The 20,727-nt window shown below is 37.8% G+C and overlaps 1 protein-coding gene across 1 annotated transcript in view; it reads right to left on the bottom strand.

Moving 5' to 3' along the window:
• Positions 1-20,365, bottom strand: part of GAS2 (growth arrest specific 2) — a 74,768-nt gene extending 54,403 nt beyond the window's left edge. The window contains exons 1-2 of the mRNA XM_062000327.1: positions 20,224-20,365; positions 12,759-12,883 (exon numbers count right to left, since the gene is read on the bottom strand). Coding sequence (XP_061856311.1) covers positions 12,759-12,883; positions 20,224-20,365 — 267 coding nt within the window. The remainder of the gene's footprint in view (positions 1-12,758; positions 12,884-20,223) is intronic.
• Between the last annotated feature and the right edge of the window lie 362 nt (positions 20,366-20,727).

Raw genomic sequence — 20,727 nt, 5'->3', positions numbered from 1 at the left:
AGAGCAGGTATGCGACAACTAACATAAACTGGCAACAAAGAGCCCATTTAAACAGATGTCAGACCCTGTTCTTGCCCACTCAATTTGTGTAATCGAGGATGGGATTAAGTGACTATAATCCAAACTTTTCGGGAGGTCTATAAATTGACTTTAAAACTTCTAACTCTAAACCATATCTATGGCTACTGACAAGCTCACTTTCACTAACAGCCTTTCAAAGATCTTGTAGAAGGAATTTAAAACTCAAATTTACAAAAGTGCTAACTAAAATACTTACCTACAATCTGAAACTTCTAGTAGGCCAAATGCAAAAATAAAACGTGGTTTGTTTTTCTAATGCTCTAATAGCATTAAACAGTGAGACTACAATTAAATAGGATTAAAGAAAGGGACTGCAATCAAAAGAAAATAAGTTTGTTAAAATATTATGAACAGAGAAACTAAGACGGAGACACTAAGATAAGTCATGACAAGAATTCCTTGCAGTGTTCCTGAAAACAAACACAAGGGGCAAAGACTAGGATTGAGTAGTTCATTAACATTCACTAAATGCTCCATACTTTGTCCTTAAACCTCTGTTTTCCACAGTTTACATTTAGATAGGGATTTTTAAAATTGTCATTCCATAACAAGTTTCTTAGTATCTGATTAGAATAGAAAGGGGCAATTTTCACATTTGTTCTTTAAGAGGTCAATTACACCCTATCTTTGATTCATGATCATGAGTTATGCCTCATTATAACCACAGAAGTGAGACCTGATTCAATGTAGTTAGCTGAAGACTCCTAGTTTCTAAATTTCCCTTGTTTGCAATGGAATTTAATGAGGGGGAAAAAAAAAAAAAAACAGGAAAATTGCATTTGAGCAAGTTGTTTGTGGCTATTTCATTGTCACAAGACATGACCTGTGGATCAACCTGGCAACTACATGCCTAAGTAGCAATTTTTCTATGAGATAATCTGGTAAAATCTGAATGGATTTACATAAGACACATTTCAAAACCTCTCAACCCAAAATCATGTCTTATCAAACATCACATTCTTGAAAGGGATATAACTCTCTTCTGTTCAATATGAAAAGCATTAAATTTTGGCAAGAACAACTTCCTTTAGTCTCAAAACTTTCAAAATAACTTTTTCTCCTCAGTCATTCCAGAAGAACCCAAACTAAGGGCAATGCTTAGAAAATTTCAGTCTGAATACCTGAAGCCCGTCACAACTCATCATAGGTTCTAAAATTCCATATGGAAAGATCTTTCCATATTTTCTTTTACAGTGTCATGTAATACAGTTCAAATAACCAACATATTTCTTTGATCTATGGAATTATAGTGGATAATCTTTAACTGGCAGTCAGAATAACAAATGTAAGAAGCCATTCAAATTCCTCAATGTAATACTTACAACGCTGGGTATCTGCTATATTACACTTATGCCTCTTCCTTTTCCTCCTGTTTTCCCTCTCATTGATCAATCTTATGTTTTCTCGAAGTACAAGGCAGGGTATGAGGTTCCCAGCCCTTTCTGTAAAATTAGTTCCAAATGGTGCTTCACCTAATGCAAACCAAGTGTCAAAGTAGACTGTAATACACATCTACACCATCTAAAAGAAGATTTTTTTTTTTCAGATGCTATATTTGTTTGCTTTTTGCTTTTCTATATGTTTAACAAAGATAACATTCTCATGCAGATGCCAAAAGCATTCAGAAAGAATTTCACCTGTAGCTCACCACTAAGTCAGATTATCCAAAGCCCTGCATGCTCATTTTTAAGTAAAACTGCATCTTTGCCTTTAGGATAAAGAATCTGATTTTCTGTGAGTTTTCCAATTAGAAACCACAAGGCAACTGATAGAGCTCAGGGAATTCTAAGCTTGCCTAGAATTTTCAAATGTCTGTGATTTGAAAAACATGTTGGAACGCTAATCTATACAGCCAAATTTCCAAACCAGCCTTAAATCACCCTCTAAAGTCGCAACCAAAACTTTACTGTATATGTGAAGCATTTGGGGCCAATTTACATATGGGAATGGGAAGCCAAATGGGAATACATGTTCCTTTAAGTAAACAAATTAGACATCATTATGATATCTATAAACTGGCGTCTGTGCCTCAAAGTGACTTCTGTTTTCTTCTTCTTCATTGCAGTCACCACTTTTAGCTGTATATTCACTGTTCCCATTGTTTCAGAAATTTTGGCTCATTATTCAAAGTTCAAGACGCCGTATTGGTATATGGACCAAATTCTATATTTCTTGCTTATTCATTACTCCCCAAAACCTACTAACACTAAATTTGACCTAAAAATTGCACAATTAAGATGAAGATAGTTGGTCTAAATTGTGTTTTCTCAAGCTTTTAAAAATATATACTAATTTCCATTCAAGTCCCTAATACATTTCTGTTCCAGGCTATTTCTAATAGTCTAAATAAAAAAGCCCCATAGGAAGATCTCTTAAAGATTTTCACAGATTGCTTTAAAGACTTAACAAAGTAAGAGGAATGTTCTAATATATTTCACATAAGTCGTAAAAATCCAGCAAATCTAAAAGTGGCTGTTTATATATTTCTCTCAGAAAATATCCCTTCCCTATTTGCAATCCCTGGACTGCAGCAATGGCAAAAATGTTATGAAAACTTCCAGCTTTAATATAAATTTTATGAAGTGTCCATGGATTAGTATTCCATACAAAACCAATGTTAAATATCTCTGGAATAAAAATTTTGAGATGTCTTCTCGCTAAGTGACATTTTAGAAATTAAAATTTGGTTCTTTTCTTGACCCGATTTGCAGTTTGAACCACTATGATATTTCCCAATGCAGGAGCTAACAGGGAGCTAACTGCTTAAATCTGTGCTGTTTTTCCACAACAATTTCTTTGAGATGAAAATTCTGATTTGATATCCACTGTCAAACAGAAGCAGAAGGAGGGGTATGCAGGAGAATCTCTACCTTGAGCTTACCGATGAGAGCAAGGCCAGTTCACAGAGATTCATTGTGCTCCCGTCAAAAAAGGGATTTTGCTTTCCCAAGGACAAGTTAATCAGGAAGAACAATCTGGAGAGATGCATGGCTTAAAATGTACCTAAAAACTTGTAAGAAGTATTCAGTGTATTCACCTGGAAGGTTTCAAGCAGACAACCACACAATATCCTAAATTTGTTCAGAAATCTCCTTTTATAGTTTGATGGGAAACAGAACTCTAACCTACCAGGCCATCCTCCTGCAAGCAGAGAAGCTTTAGTTATACAAATTATTTGCTGAGGCATATATGGTTTGTCCATATGACCTGTTACAGGCAAATCTTGGGATAGCTGCAAGAAACCTGGTAGCAATCTAGTTGAACATGAGCTTAGCAGGCTATTGACATGTCTGAGAAAGGTACAAGGAATTTTCTAACAAATAGCTTTACAGTCTTGTGGAAATGAGTCCTTCCAGATGGATTAGCACTTGTGAGTCATTTGACAAGATTACTCTTTGTCTCATACCCACACCAGTCTGCCACTAAAAAGATTAATACAGAAGAAGACAATTCTGTGCTTTTTTTTCCCCTCCCAAGTAACTGAGGGTCATATCTATATTGTATATGATTAGAAATTGGCTCCACAAGTTTTTACTGAAAAACAAAAGGCTCCACAAAGTACAAGCAAGCAGACAAGCAAACTCCTGCCCTAGACCACAAAGAATCTGTTCACACCCTAACCACATTCATGCAATTCTCAACTGCAGAGTCAGATTCACAACTTACAGGGAGCACCTGAACATAGCTCTGCTGAGGACTCTTTACACTGGGCAGACAAGCTCAAGGCACAGAGCCTAGAGAGTACCATATTTGCTGGGAATCCATCCCATCTACAGGATACAGATAACCTTGAGAAACTGAAGCCTACAATACAAATAAAATCACTATGTTGAGTAGATCAGACTTTCAGCTTGGCCATCCAGGGTCTAAGAAGACCAAGATCCATATGCTTCAAAGAAAACAAAAAACAGAAGAGATTGTCCAATGAGAAAAATTATTCTTAGCTCATTCTATTTGAACTTGATTATACCTTCAAGCATATAAATGTATACCCTTTCCAAAATTAAAAAACACTGAAGCAATTCTCTCTATTGTACCCATGAATGGTCTCATGGCAATCATACATATACTATTCTTAATTGAGAAAACTTCAATTAAATAAGTTAAAAAAATATTACTATGTTTCAGAAAGATCAAATGAAGACAAGTTATAAATTTACTAATTTTCCATGCACAGCACTTCAATCATTTGTCAATAGGAAGCTTTGCTTAGGGCAGGATCATTCCTATTTGATGAAGAAAAATAAAGTTATCTGGTTTGGCCTATTTTTTGCACTTTAATATCCTGAATAATTTTAATGCACACTCAATTTTTATCAAGTCCAGTAAGAGTTTTATTATCCTGAATAATTTTGCATTTTCATATCCTGAAAAATTTTAATGCACACCCATTTTTTATCAACTCCAGTAAGAGAAGCTCAAACAGTTTCAGTGTTGACTTTACAAACTTTTTTAACACCCTTAGAAATACTGTGGTCTTTACCTCATTCAGCTTTAGTTAGATCTTAAACCAACTACTGAGTCTTTGAATTATACCAAGCACAGTCTGCCTTATGCCAACAGCTAAGCTTGCTGCTTTAGAAAAACTGTTAAATATTTCCCTAGTTATCTTCCTGGTTTGATGTTTGATATTTGATTAGTTAGGTGAAAATATAGTAACATGACCAATTACAGCTTCTATAATTCATCTGTGGTGTATGGCCTCCTAAAGAAAAGTAACTTTACAGTATCTATACAAGCATCTCACCTTGTCCAAGACTTGAACAGACATTCCTGGATTACTTACAAATGAGGGCTACAGTAGCATATTAATTTGTCATTTAACCTGTGTGATAATATTTCAATATGAAGATACGTAAGAACTTCTAAAACCAAATTTCCTTGTTTCTAAAATGATGCCAGAGGGTCTGTGTTCTTGGTGATGTATGCCTGGAGGATCAGAGACATTTATTACTCCTCATGAACCTCCACAATTATGATAATTTCTCCATTCATGTAATTCCCTTTTTGCAAAGGAATGATAAAACAGAACAAGCATAAACATATATTTTGCTCTTATAAATTGTTAGAGAAATCCCAGAGCTGTTACTCAGTCCAGCACTCATTGGTTTAATAAAATGAGTCAAATCCAAAACCATTGGTCCAGATTTTCTACTTTCAAAGGACTAGGTTCCCTTATATTTGCTTGTGGCGCCACTGCAGAACAGACGCAAAGCTCTTTGAACGAGCAGATTCACAAAGGTCTGTCTCCCGTTTACATTTAAAAAAAGCACGAGTTTCTATGTTTCTTATAAAGGAGCAGAGTCAAATATCAATTTGTTTTCATAACAGGAACCACTTAATACTAACCACAGCTCACTAAATGGCCTCTTCAAAGATCTACTTGGACGGATCTCATGGGATATGATTCTAGAAGACACAAGTGCCAATGAGAGCTGGTCAATCTTCAAGCACCACTTCCTCCAAACCCAGGATCAGTGTGTCCCAATGCGCAAGAAAGGAGGAAAAGGAGGTAGGAGGCCTCCATGGATGAGCAAGGATCTGCTGGGACAACTTAGGCAGAAAGCAGCCATCTATGAGAGGTGGAAACAGGGGCTGGCTTCTTGGGAAGAGCATAGGAACATTGCCAGGGCATGCAGGGGTGCAACTATGAAGGCTAGAGCTCTTCTAGAATTAAATTTAGCCAGGGATGTTAAGGACAGCAATAAGGCATTTTTCAAGTACATCAGCAGCAGGATAGTAGGAGTAATGTGGGCCTGCTGCTAAACGCTGAGGGTGCCCTGGTGTCTGAGGATGCAGAGAAGGACAAAGTACTGAATGCCTTCTTTGCTTCAGTCTTTACGGCCAAGGCTGAGCCTCGGGAAGCCCAGTCCAGCAAGGATAACAGCATGGCCAGGACAGCAGAGGATTTGCCCTGGGTGGAAGAGGAAGAGGTTAAAGAGTTGTTGGCCAAGCTTAAGGCTCATAAGTCAATGGGTCATGATGGGATGCATCCTAGAGTGTTGAGGGAGCTGGCTGATGTGATTGCTAAGCTTCTCTCATCATTTTTGAGCAATCATGGAGGACAGGTGAGGTGCCTGAGGACTGGAGAAAGGCCAATGTCACGCCAGTCTTCAAAAAGGGCAGGAAGGATGACCCAGGAAACTACAGGTCGGTCAGCTTCACCTCCATCCCTGGAAAGGTGATGGAACAACTCATCCTGAATGTTATCACTGAACATATGAAGGATAAGATGGTTATCATGGGGAGTCAACATGTCTTCACCAAGGGGAAATCCTGTTTGACCAACCTGATATCCTTCTATGAGTGCATAACTGCTGGCTAGATGAGGGGAGAGCAGCGGATGTCATCTACCTTGACTTCAGCAAGGCTTTTGACACTCTCTCCCATAACATCCTCATCAGAAAGCTCAAGTAGTGTGGCTTGGATCAGTGGACAGTGAGATGGATCGAGAGCTGGCTGAATGAAAGAGCCCAGAGGGTGGTGACCAATGGCACAGAGTCAAGTTGGAGGCCTGTGGCCACTGGAGTTCCACAGGGATCGGTTCTGGGGCCAGTTTTGTTCAACATTTTCATCAAAGACCTGGATGAGGGGACAGAGTGTACCCTCAGCAAGTTCCCTGATGACACCAAACTGGGAGGACTGGCTGATTCCCCAGAGGCTGTGCTGCCATTCAGCAGGATCTCGACCAGCTTGAGAGTTGGGCAGAGGAACCTCATGAGGTTCAACAAGGACAAGTGCAGAGTCCTGCATCTGGGAAGGAACAACCCCACACACCAGGACAGGCTGGGGGTCGAACTGCTGAAGAGTAGCTCTGCAGAGAGAGACCTGGGAGTCCTGATTGATAATAAGCTAAACATGAGCCAGCAATGTTCCCTCGTGGCCAAGAAGGCCAATGGCATCCTGGGATGCATCAAGAAGAGTGTGGCCAGCAGGTCAAGGGAGGTTCTTCTCCCTCTCTACTCTGCCCTGGTGAGGCTTCATCTGGAGTATTGTGTCCAGTTCTGGGCTCCTCAGCTCAAGAGGGACAGGGAAGTGCTGGAGAGAGCCCAGCACAGGGACACCAAGATGATCAGGGGAATGGAGCATCTTTCATATGAGGAAAGGCTGCAGGAACTGGGGCTGTTTAGTCTGGAGAAGAGGAGACTGAGGGGTGATCTTATTAACATTTATAAATATCTAAAGGGTGGGTGTCAGGAGGTTGGGACATCCCTTTTTTCTATAGTAGCTAGCAACAGGACAAGGGGTAATGGGATGAAGCTGGAACATAAAAAGTTCCACTTAAACATAAGAAACAACTATTTCCCTGTGAAGGTGAGGGAGCCCTGGCACAGGCTGCCCAGAGGGGTTGTGGAGTCTCCTTCCTTGGAAGTCTTCAAGACCCGCCTGGATATGTTCCTATGTGACCTTATCTAAGTGACCCTGCTTCTGCAGGGGGGTTGGACTAGATGATCTCTAAAGGCCTCTTCCAACCCTTACCATTCTATGATTCTATGAAATAGGGCAGCAATAAGTGCTCAATGTACCTTACAATATTCACAAATCAAGCAACCATCACACAGTGAACTGTATTCTCAAGTTACAGATGTGGAAAATGAAAGCACAAAGACGTAGTCTCCCAAAAGTAAACACTAAACTTAAAAGATGAGATGGGAAATTAACTTGGCCTCCAGTTTATAGTCTCATTCTTTTCCCATCAGACTCCTCTTTCATTATTGACAGAATTCAAGTCAATTCTCTGGCATTTCAAGTCCTTTACTTTACAAGATTCTGCCTCTACTGCCACAGATGTACAAAATTCTCTTTAGAAACGTGAAGATCTTGACATATAAAACAAACTATGAGTTTTCAGTTGTGGAACTGCTAAATTGTTTCACCTCTGATATCCAACTTCAGTATTAGAACTTAATTAAGGGCAAGAAACTTGCATCCCAAATAGTGGTTTAGATCTTTAGATCTTTAGATCTCACCCAGAGAAAAAGGATGATTCAGCTTCAACCTGTTTTCATTCGTTTGCCCTGAATACATTGTTTTCAGTGGCATATTCACAAATATACAGGCAGCTTCAAGGATGGTGGGCAGATTACTATGCCCTGCCTATTAAAATGGTGATAACTATTAACACAAGTTATGTTTATTTTAAAATCTTAAGCCCAAGCAAATGTGGATTCTGTGCTTACTGCACATGCCTTGATGATCTGAATTTGTTTGCACAGCTGTGAAATTCTGAAATTAACTATCTGTCAGGAAAAGTAAAATACTGCCAGGAGAGAATGGAGAAGAAATCCAGGCCAATGGGAGAAAATGACAAAACGTCATCCTGTGACATGAATCACTTTTACAGAATAACTCCTGATATAAGAATTCTGTAGTATCCAGACAGTACATCATTAGCAGCAGCAGCACAAGTAACCAACAACTCAACTGCTATACGAATCTTGAGCTATACAAATCAGTCATCTCCTTGTCATTTTATACTTGCACGTGATTAGCTTCATTTACAACTGCAAAAAAGGGGGAGGGAAAACGACTTCTTGAAAAATGTAACAGCCACATCAGTTTAATGTTGCTCTCCCTGTTTAAAATTTTAATTTTTATATAAAATTCAACCTTTTGTCTGTCTGAAGCAAATGATGAGATACAATATCAGTGTTTTCAGAACTGTCAGGTTTTGAAGCATGCTTTAGAAAGCTAACAATGAACATGGTCTTCTAGGATTTGCAAAAGAACCTTGTAGACAACATCCTTTGCAATAATTAACTGCTGAATTCTTCGTCTTTAGAAACAGAAATGCTTTGAATAGAATCATAGAATAGTAGGGTTGGAAGGGACCTTTAGAGATCATCTAGTCCAATCCCCTGAAGAAGCAGATCCACCTAGATCAGGTTGCATAGGAATGTGTCCAGATGGGTCTTTAAGACCTCCAAGGAAGGAGACTCCACATGGTCCCTAGGCAGCCTGTGCCACTGCTCCGTCACACTCACAGCACAGTGGTTTTTTCTTATGTTTAAGTGGAACTTTTTATGTTCCAGCTTCATCCTAATAACTTATTACTGAATGATTAGCAAAGCAAACACCAGAAAGTTAGAGTTAAGACTTGTGGAGGACACATTCAGAGGATTTATTATGATATCCAAAAAGTGCCTATTATGGCATTAAGCTCAGAAGGGCAATGAGCAGAGACTGTGTAAATGGCATCAGAGGCTACCAAGAGGCTAGCCAAGAGGCTACCATCAGAGCCCCCATGCTACCTCATTCAACACTGAAGAATCCTAACCTACTCAGTCATTCACAAAAAGCTAGTCCATTGATCTCCTATGCTCACAAACGTACTCCTTCAGTGCCCTCCTCTGACTCTTAAGGAACACTTTTTTGCATTACACACTTCTTAATATCCTTTTTGTTTTCTTAAAGCTGTATTCCCAGGTCCTAACAGCAGTAGTTTCCTAACTCTCTCTTCATACAACAACAAGGAAGGAAGTGTTTATATCAGTATCACCATCTTCTGTCCAGACTTAGAAGACATCATTTTGGGAGGCACAACTTTGGTTTATGCTTTCTTCATTCATTCTGCTCTCAAAAGACTGATGCTGACCTAAGGGGTCCCTAAAAGTTTAAGAATGTTTAGTCCTCCTAAAGAAGAAAGAGAATGATATAGTTCTGTTTTGAAACAAACTGCAAAACTGACAGTGACTAGAAACACAATGCACAAGCAGTTAATCCAGAAGCAAAGAGATTTAACCTCTGCCATTCTGTAGAGTATTGCATTATGAACATAAGAAATTATGGCAAACAACTGATAAGTCAGTGTGTGCAATATTAGTTTTTCATGTTTTCTTACATGTGTTTCTATAGCTGCTAAACTGGTCAGTCAGTCCCAAAGAGCTGCACATGTGAATTCATGACATGTCAAGCAGAACAGGATATTTCATCTTCCTCTAAGATAAAACTAAACCAAAATATCTTATGGAGCTTTTCCATCTACGAAATAGTTGACATACAAGTAAAAATTTCACTTATGAAAACAGACTACATCATCAAGCTTGTGGAGGGACTTACTAAGGGTATACACACACAGACACACACACACACATCCCTCCATTATCTATAGCTTTTTCCTGTCTCCCTCACTCAGCTGCAACCTGGTGCTGTCTGCAAGCTGATCCTTCTGGCAGTCACTCATTTTAAATCAGTCTGCTTCTATCTAAAAGAATTAAAAGTTACATATATGGACTGAAAAGCATGTTATCTATTTTGATAGAGGCTGAAATCTATAGAAGTCAGCAGTTTCTTCCAGTTGCCAGTGAAGTCATCAGGGCAGGTTGTAACGTTTGTATTTTTCTGCACACAGAGAAAGGGCCAAATGGCTTCAAAATGTCACATGTATTATTAACAGAGTGCATAATAATAATTCAAGGGAGGATTGTGGAATTCTTATTATGTTAAATTTCATATGGTACAATCTCCTTATAAATTTTCTTGGCACCGCAAATCAGATTTTCCATTGTGTAGAGTAGTCACATTGCCTAGGACTGCTACACAGGGAATTAAAACCTGAAAGGATGAATAGCTTCCTAATAGTCTACAATGACACAAATCTACTACTCTGCCATTTATTTGAATTCTTACTATGCTAAGTATGAAATAACATACATTGAGAAAATAGCAGGGGAGCAGAACTTTTTCCCTTTAATTGCATTACCTGTTCTACTAGTTTGACAATTAAAAGACCAACAAATTAAGTAATTATTACATATGGAATTACAAATGTAATTGGCTTCTAATGTAGCTAAGGTTCAAAAAAGGGGGATCAGCTAATTGAGGTAAAGAAGATATCCTCAGCTGAGGAAGTTAATACAAGAGAGGTTTACCTCTTTTCAGTAGCAAAACATGCAAGTACCAAATTTTGGTATATTTCTGGGTTATCTTTCCAAATGGTAGCTCTCTCCAAATACACCACCATCAGACAAAAGACTGATGATACAAAAAACAACCAACCAACCAACACCCCAAAAAGCAGTAGTTAGACATCTAAAAAAAATATTGTTTGAATTTTTGAATATTCACTAGAACTCTGTAGTGAAATCTGTGACTATTATTTTTCCTGAGAACTTCATGTTTAATAGACATGGCTTCTGACATGCCATTCTGTAAAAAAAAAAAAAAAAAAGCTTTACACTTTGTGATTTAATTGATTTTCTAGTACACCATCTGGGCATGATATGAAAAGGGAATGGTTTAGGACTATGTAGTCAAGTTCACCTTTTGTGCAGTCACTGAAGCTTTTAATAGGGTTTGTTTGGTTTGGTGTTGGGTTTTTTTTCCAATAATACTACCTTTTGTTTGTTTAAGGTAAAAAAAAATAAACCATTAAGTAACCCTTCTTTCTGCCTATCTAGCTCCTAGGCTCAATTGAAAAGACTGCCATAAGTGTTTTCTCAGCATTGGATCTAGCGTGACACTAACAGGCCACCATTTAGATGAAGGCAATTGGACCATATTAGAAAGATGAACTCAGAAGTCATCCAGTACCTCTACTAAGCAAGCCTTGATTATCCTTTGAAATTGGAAATATGAGTTCCAGATGTATTTTCCTCCTTTCTGAAGGAAGGCTTCTTACCTTTTTCCCCTGCTATCTCTTCCTTTTTCTTCAGGGAAAAAAACCCCCAAAGCAAACAACCAATGCCCTCCCGCACATCCTCCAACACACAGGTTACCAATAATTAAATAAATAAAGCCTGCCTTAGTCCAAACAATTTCTTCTGCAACAACAATTATGAGCTTGGAATCAAGAAAAACAACTTATGCAGCTGCAGTCGACACAAGGCTGTTAATTCTCAGAACTGTTGATAAAATTTACACTGTGCCCTAATTTCTGCTACAGACTAGTTATGAAAACATCAAGAATAGAAGATGCATTTTGTGATTTCTACTCTTGTGATTTTTTTTTTAACTGCTGTGTGTTTCCTGTTTTAGCTTTCAAGGAAGATGTATCTGAATTCAACAAGAAATGTAAAAACCAGTTTCACAGTAATTGCGTTAATGAGTCAACCATTTAACTTCTTCCAGAAAAAAAACCTGCTGTGCTCTTGAATTTCTCTCAGTAACACTGTCCCACGAAAATAATTTCAATTAAAGAGAGGTTGCAACTGACCAAGATCTTAACCAGATCTTTGCAAAGCTCTTCAGTATGTTCTGAAGGTTCACATTTTCCACATCATCCCTGCAACTCTTTACTGAACCTCTTCCAGCACAGAAACGTGACTTTTAAATTCAGTGCCCCAAAACTGACAATAGAATTCTATTATTGGCCTTCCTACAGCTGTTGATGGAGAAACAGGCACCTCCCACAGCTATTTAATATTCCCCTTGCAAATAAATACAAAGAATCGCATTTTGTTTATTAGCTACCACATCACTCTGCTAGATCTTGTTCCATGTCTTATCCTCCACATGTTACAAGCCATTGTCTGAGAAACTACCCCTCATAATTACCTTAATTACCCAAAGGTATTAACTCCCTCAATCGTATCTTCTAATTTTTCTATACAGAGTGATTATCTTCCTGCCCCTTTGGAGACTCTACACAAATAAAATCTCTTTAAATGTGCAAAAAAGTTCAGTACCAAACCAGACAGATATTGATAATACATGCTAAAACATTTATGGACACTTACTTTGCCAGGCTTGTTTGCATCAAAGGTGGTTTCTTTAAATTTCTCCTGCAGGGTCTCTGCTAACCGACAAAGCAAGGCACCATTATCCAATTTCTCCATAAAGGTTTCTGCTGTTATTTCTCTACCTGAACAGCAAACAGAAAGTTAACATGGCATGAAGCATGCAATAGTATAGAACCCATTTGTGTAAAAAGAGAAATCTGAACAACAATTTGAAATATGCTTTAACTGAGAAACTTGCACTACTTTTAATATTCAGTGAATAACCTCATTACTATTTTATTGGTGGACATATAGCAAATGATTCAAAAATAACATGTTTCCTTTGGGAAGGCATGTGCTGTTAACTCTAGCGTATAACTCCACTTATCTCATTTGATTTATGAAATTCCAAGGCTTTTAACACACTATTTTAAAAGACAGAGTACATCAGGCAAATGGTTTACACCAGTCTGCGTAGCTAGCTATAGAGTATGAGTTACTAATATTACTGCAGCTTATTTTCAAACAGAAGCAGAAAATCATCCCAAGAACGAAAGGACTGTATTTATTAAAACAACTTCAAGACTTGATTCTGCAGGAAGCTGACAAGATACTATGGTGACTGCAATGCTCCCTCAGAAGAGCTTTTTTAGGAGGAAAGTTCTGTTACACGAGAAAAAGAGAATGTGAAATTAAATGTCATATATCTACTTGCCACACAGATTGAAATTTTCACCCCCAAATACACTCATTTAAAAATATGTCAATTATTATCATGCACGATGATGCTGTACTTCAGCTGTCATGGCAGACCAGATCACCTTCCATTATACCATAACTGCATCCTCCTGGTAAAGGGAATCACAAGACTTCAACAATGAGCTCTGTATTCTGACCAGGCTGGACAGGCCACATGAGAAAGAATCATTTACTATCATAGGCTAAACTTGACATCATTTCCAGGTAAAAGTATTATTATTTCTTATTGAAGGTTCTCTATTTTCACATTTCTACTGAAAATTTGCCTTCTCTTTGGACACTTTTTTGACTAGTAGCTGTATTTTTCAGCCCTCCTCTACTAATATCAAGAGAGCATTGAGGACTAATTCTTGCTCTTTCTATTAAGACAGGATATATTTCTTTTTGGTGGTATTTACCTATGCCATTTGGGAACAGGAATAACACTATCAACTAATTTTTCATAGGCTGTTACATCTTCAACATCCTTTGGGAAAAAAAAAAAAAAAAGTCTTTTCAGCCTGGTCAGTTAAAAATCAAAGACCAAGACAAAAATCTTTACAGCAAATCATCTTCAGGTACAACAGTAAACTTACAGTTTTGGTTGAAGCTAAATGTGTTTCCTCTAACACATTTCCACTTCAGAAATACGTTTAATGCAAAGTTCTTTCCCCTTTTTATTCTCTCCGAATTCTCTCTGTCACACAGCCCGCTTTACAGCTCCCATATACCCAAATGACTTCTCCAGGCAAAAGAGCAGTAGCAGCACCGTCGACATTCAGTGGCAGCGTGTGCGTAACTGACAATATTTTACCAGTGCCTCCAGCTCAGATGATGCCAAGACTGAAACTGTAATAGCCCACAGATACAAAAATTTAACACCTTAGCACCTCCAAAGCCTTCATCACCATTCTAGCCTACTTATTTTCCCATTGCCCCATCAACACTTTTGGCAAAGTTTTGCAAAAGTTTAAAGCCGTTAGAAAGCCAAATTTGAAAAGCCACTGTTATAGGAGCTGTTTTCTTTTTAATAAGGGTATTGCATTTTGAAATCATGCACTTGTTTTCTTCTCAAAATTTATTTCACATTTTTTTAACCTACTCAAGTTTATTTTGGAAAGCAGTTTTTAAACAGAAGAGAAAGAAAAATCCCATTCTACGTATCCATTCTGTCCCATGATTTATAGATTTACTATTTCACTAGCCAAGCATTAAAAAAACTGAAACTTAGGTAGAGATATTTTCTCTTTACACAGACATGGAAAAATTCTTCAATCATCTTCTGCTATTTAACAATATGTTTACATTATTTTAAACACTGACTTGCATTAGCAGCTTGGTCACTGCATATTGTCTGCTAAACTGGAGTATTTTAGTTCTGTTCCCTTTTATGAAAGCTGAAAGAATGAGTTTTGCACTGCACATCTGTATCCAATGAAAAATATATTAGGTGTCAGCTTTCAATTCACTGTATTTTATGGCTCCAAAAGGTGGCATTTCTTTGCTAAAACAGACACTCTGACATATTTAACAGTTGAAATGTATTGATTCAAATGAGAGCAATGTTCATAGCCTGAGGAAAAAAATGGTTCTGTATATTTGTATGGAAAAAACATTAAACTCCATTAAAAATGTATAACTCTCCCTATAATTACAAGAAAGCAGTTGCAATGTTTTTATAGAATGGTAATAATATTAAGTATAATAAAAAAAACCAACACTAAGAGTATAAAAAAAAACCAAACAGGAATACGAATGCTCTCTCAGACCATGGAAAAGTTGCTTACCCTCTCTTTTACCACAATCAAGATGTGCCCCTTAAAAAGACAAACTACCCCTTGGAAACTGTGGCCATTTTATCTTTAAGACCACTTAAGTCTTGAGGGTCCTAATGTAACCAGACTGGGAGGTCTATGAAAGAATAACAAAAAAAAAAGAGCTTATGCTCAGAGTGTGTGCCCGAGAGGTCAAAGTGTTCCCTGTGGAGAATTCACTCAGACAACCTGAGCCTCCAGAAGGCGGTGAAGGGACTCCAAGACTAAAACAAAGTACCAAAATCTAGGTGGTTTCTCTACCATTGCACTGAGTTCTCCCACACTTAGTTTAATAACTACAACACAGGACAACTGGCTCCAGTCTCACAACTAGCTGACCAGCTGTTTTAACAGTAGTAACACAAAACTACTAGTTTATAAATAGAAACATTTCACTCCAAGGCACCAGTGGAGCAGCTCCTCCTGGTGCTCTCCAGCTCTGGGGCATTTAAACCCAAATATCACAAAAAGCAATAAAAATGAAGAAAAAGGCCAATGATCTTATGCACATGCAAAACTGCTTTTTTTCTGATAATGCCACTCTGTTTCCTACAATAGCTGATAGCAAGAGAAATAGTTTTGATAGCATTGAGACATTATCACTTATTTGAAATGTAAAGTACAAACTACTCCAAAGGCATGTTGATACTAAATTATAAAGCTACTCAATTAATAAACTGCATCAGTGCCAGCAGAATCACTAGAAATATCAGTACCATGAATGTCTTGATACTCGGGGATTTAAAATCTGTGCTTCCCACTTGCTTGAGATGAACACACTGACTTTGAAAATAAAAACACTGCTACAGAATCCTCTCAGACAGCAAGATAAGCAAGAACACTGAGGGGAAGTAGGGTTTGCTTTAATTGAGAATCAATGACAGCTTTCTGTAAGAAGACTTCTCACCCTTCATACCCCAGACTTCAAAAATCCTTCATCATACTTTTAAATTCCAAGCCTTGTCTTCAACTGCATGTCTCTCCTAACATCTCTATTTCTTTTCCCTAAGCTTACTTTGCATCCAAATAACTCTTATATGCCTCATGCAACATTCAACATTTACATGCCCAATTCCTCAGCATCTTGCATTTCCCAGCTCTGTGCCTATGAGCTTCTGAATACAGAAAGCTCTGTTAGGGAGAGGCCTCAACACTGAAACTCTGGACCCTAGGCATGTGCCTAGGGCACATTTTACAGGTCTGTTCCCTAGTCCCATGTGCTAAGTGAAGATGGATGGAAGAAGCAGTATTATAACCTTCTGCAGCTGATAAATGGGCTCTGGGAATGGGAAATAAGATCCAAGCTCTACACAACAGCCAAAGAGGGAAAAGAAACTGTCCCTCTGTACCTGTCAAACTACAGAATGGTGAGAAGGCCCACTCCTCCTGACATCAGCCCTTTTGCTTCTGCAGACACAGTACAGCAGACCACCAAGCCCAATTTGCTTTCGAATTGTTATTTTGCCTCTCCTACAAGACCATTACAGCCCAACTGTGCCAGTTCCCATGTGAAGCTTGCTCAAGGTGGAACGGAAGCTTTAGCAGAATGCTCTTGTGGATACTGAAAGTAAGTATATAAATAATCTACCAAACTTGTGAGTGTCAGCAATGAAAGCATTGCTGAGTGCTTCACTGGCTCTACATATATTAAAAACAAGGCTGAGAGGTGATAGTGATTTGCAAAACAGTTGGATCTCCTTAACTTTACCACTGCAAGGATCTCTCAACTGAACCACGAGACTTCAGCAGAGGGAAGGGTTAAGAGTCACAACATCCATAGCTCCAGTCTTCCTCTCCAGTATACAAACCCCAAGCCCTGCAATGCTGATGCGTTCCACATTCAGAATGCTATAATGTACAATACTTCTATGAGTTAATCCCATCTGACACATCGACTTCATCTGCAATGTCCTTTTTCCAGCCCCCAGAATATAGGCAACTAAAATCTATTCAGCAATGGAGCTGTAATGACAAACTGTCCTCTCGGAAGCTCCGAGTTTCCCTGTTGTGGTTCCAAAAATAATATAGCAAAATGCATGCAAAAGTACCAGTGATTACTAAAAAACATCCACAATGGTGTCCATGCTAAATTAGAATAAAATGTCCAAAAGTCTCGGGGTTTAAAATCCTTACAGTATTATTTTCCAGCTGCATCTTGTATCTGTGACTTCCAATTTATCATTTGGGTAAGGTCAAATTCTAGCTATGCCAAATTTCCATCTAATATCAAAACTCTTCATTCATCTTATTGAGTGCAATACTCTTCTCTTGTCTTTCAGTTTGTGCTTTCAAACTCAAATCAGACCTTGCTGCTACTAAACTGCTGCCATTTGAACTTCTACTAACACTGTGTAGGATATGTTTGCCTCTCTACAAGAATTTCCAAAACCACTATCAATTAATCAAACTACCTCAAAGAGGTTCAGCCCTATTCTTGCCTAAAATCTTGGGTTTGGGTTTTTTTAAGTCTACATTTACTTGAAAAGATTATGTGTACTTGTTGAGTCAGAATACAAATGAATGACCAAAACATAGGTGAAATAAAACACAAACCAACATGTAAAAAATTGAAATACATATTAATTTTCTTTGTAAATTGAGAAATTCTATTGTATTAAAATGGACATCAAGTCACTTACAATGAGGCCTTGCAAGTTATAGCATCAGGCAAACAAAGGTGTGGATACACAGAGTATTATCTTCTCTGTGTTATCTGTATATTCATGCACATGAAAATCTACTGACCATTAATGCAAAGTACATTATTTCTCCTGTGGAGTAAAATAACCCCACAGTGCAACAAACAAAAGAGTTTTATCCTTTTATCCCTTTGGATGCTGAAAAGGGAGAGAGTACAAAGTTTTTTATACAAGGTAACAGCATGTTATAAATTCCTACCTATTTTATCTTACAGCAACATGCTCATGCATCCCTCTTCTCATTAAAGTTAACCTAAATTATACAGTAATTAAACCAAATTTGAATTATGAGTTAATATATTTATATGAATATTAATTACTTCAATTCAGTTACACTTAATTTATTTTGAATGAGAAGTTTAACTTAATTGAGCTATTAATTTGAATAACAATGTCTACATAGGAATTCGAAGCAGTTTAACAAGTCACTGTAATTTCAGTTCTTCAAGACAAACTCTGAGAAAAGAAGAGCTTGGTGAGAGAAGGTTGGGGGGAACACATTATGCAAGTGAACTGTGGACGCTGCTTAATTAAAAGAAGGATGTACCCATTTAGTTCTGCAGTGCAGAATTTGATCCATAAGAAAAAAATTTAAATTTTAATTATAGTTGGCATTTCAGAATGTCCTGCTGGTTGCTACTTTCTTGCTAAAAAAGTGACCTCATTCTTAAAATTGCCACTGTGAGAACACTTCCAAACTGCAAACAAGCTTCTATTTGTTGTGGCTCACTAAAACTTCATTGTTTAAAACATCTAAACAATACATTAAATCTTTTCTAGATCATGCTGCTTCTGATTCAAAGAACAGACTTTGGGACTGCTGTCTTGTGGTAACTGGAAGAAGTCAGGATTTCTAGGTTTTGTTTCTTTGTTTTTGTTCTGGCATTACCTAGAATAGTTTATATTCAAAACTAATTTAAATGGAAGTGCCACACAAAGATGTAGTTTTAAACAAGTATCTCTTTTGCAGTTGTGGATTCTTATTTCAGCTCTAAAATGAGTACTGTCTACCTGCAAAATAATGTTCTGGCATTGTACTTACACTCTACAGATCAACTACACCTCTCATAACAAAGTGATATGACCCTTTCTCTTAAAAAAAGAATACAACAATGTAGAATATGCAGATGAAATACAACAACATAGAACGTGCACTAGATATACTCTATTATTGTATGCTATACAATACTGAGGCAGTCAGCTACAGCATTTGCCAAAACAAGACACTGTCTATGTTTCACCTTTCAGAACAAAAAAAAAAAACCAAACCTACCCTAAGTCACATACACCAAATTTTAAAAGGCTCATCCAAATTTCCCTCCAAAATAACAACAAAAGTTTAATGTATACATCACTTCTGATATTTTTTTCTCCTCTTTGTTTAATGAGAGGAAATGCTGGCATGTTTTCCTTAGGATGAGATATTGCATAAGCTGTACACTGCTTTGGTAGAATCCTTTGGATTTAGAGATCACACAAAAGCCTGAATGTTCTCAACAAACAACATACTACTTCCTGGCTCATAGTTTCTGAATTCCACCCTTTTGCCTGCCTTGTATATCCGAAAGAACTGTCTCCTTCCTGCCAGGGACATACTCCCATTCGCTTCTCTTCACGAGTACCTCATTTTTTTTCAGATCCTCTTTCATCAACAATATGTTTTGGCTTCACACACCAAAGACGTACAGCTGCAACCAGTAAATCCCCAGGTCCCAGCTGCAGCCAGTAGGTCAGACCCCTCTATGCACAAGCTTCCGCAAGTCTTAGCATGCATTGCCTTGGGCGGCAATTATCAATCACTAGACTGCTTGGTCAGCAGAGAACTATTTAACAGCTCCTTCCGTTCCGGACAGTCAGTACACTCCTACTCTTTAGGAGCCCTACCAATAAAAATGGAAGACGTAGTTGATGGCAGTTATTAGCACCATTCAGCTTACTGGTATTAATACAGAGAACACATACAAAAGAAGATTTTAAAGGAAATCTGAGGAAAAATAAACATGGCATGAATAATAAAGTAAAATTATGCTACTCACAGAAACACTGTGAAGACAAATTACTTATTAGCTTTTCTAACCTTGCTAAAAGTTGCATTTTGTTGATGTAGATACCTAATCATAACTACTTTTGTTTTTCAAACACAAACAGTTCTGAAGGACTGAACTCCCTGCTAACGGTGTATAGAGTTATCTTACTGCCCAGTATATGCATTCCATCTTATTGTTACCTTACCCAGTAAGTTTGTGAGCCACAGGGCCAAATCCTCTTTCATCGGCAACAAGTTGGCCTCGTGTCTACTTGCAAGCCACTGACTGTATTGATGCATATCAGAAAGGCCAGGCCCACGTGCCTTTGGGCTCAGAGCAGTGCACATTGCTTATCCGCTTGTTTTACCTGTTTTATTATATAGGACAAAAAAAGGGACAAAGAAAGAAAAAGAAGTACTTAATTATACCAAATAGTTTTGTGGGTTCTATTTTTAGAACTGTAGAAGATAACAACAGTAGCTATGATTCTCAAAAATTAAATGTCAGACAAACAGATGTGGCTCTACCACGTGAATATGACATCAATGATGGAAGTTGTGTTTGGTTAATAGATCACGTTGCGAGTGATTACATCAAACAGATAAACGTCAACTTCATTTGTACTCACCGAGCTACACATGTTGCCCACACATAACCAAATACTCTGCAAGGAATAATTGAAATCAAATCAAAATAAACATTTTACACA

This window comes from Colius striatus, chromosome 7 (assembly GCF_028858725.1).
Source record: "Colius striatus isolate bColStr4 chromosome 7, bColStr4.1.hap1, whole genome shotgun sequence".
NCBI lineage: Eukaryota > Metazoa > Chordata > Aves > Coliiformes > Coliidae > Colius > Colius striatus.
This window is presented reverse-complemented; position numbering and strand designations above follow the sequence as displayed.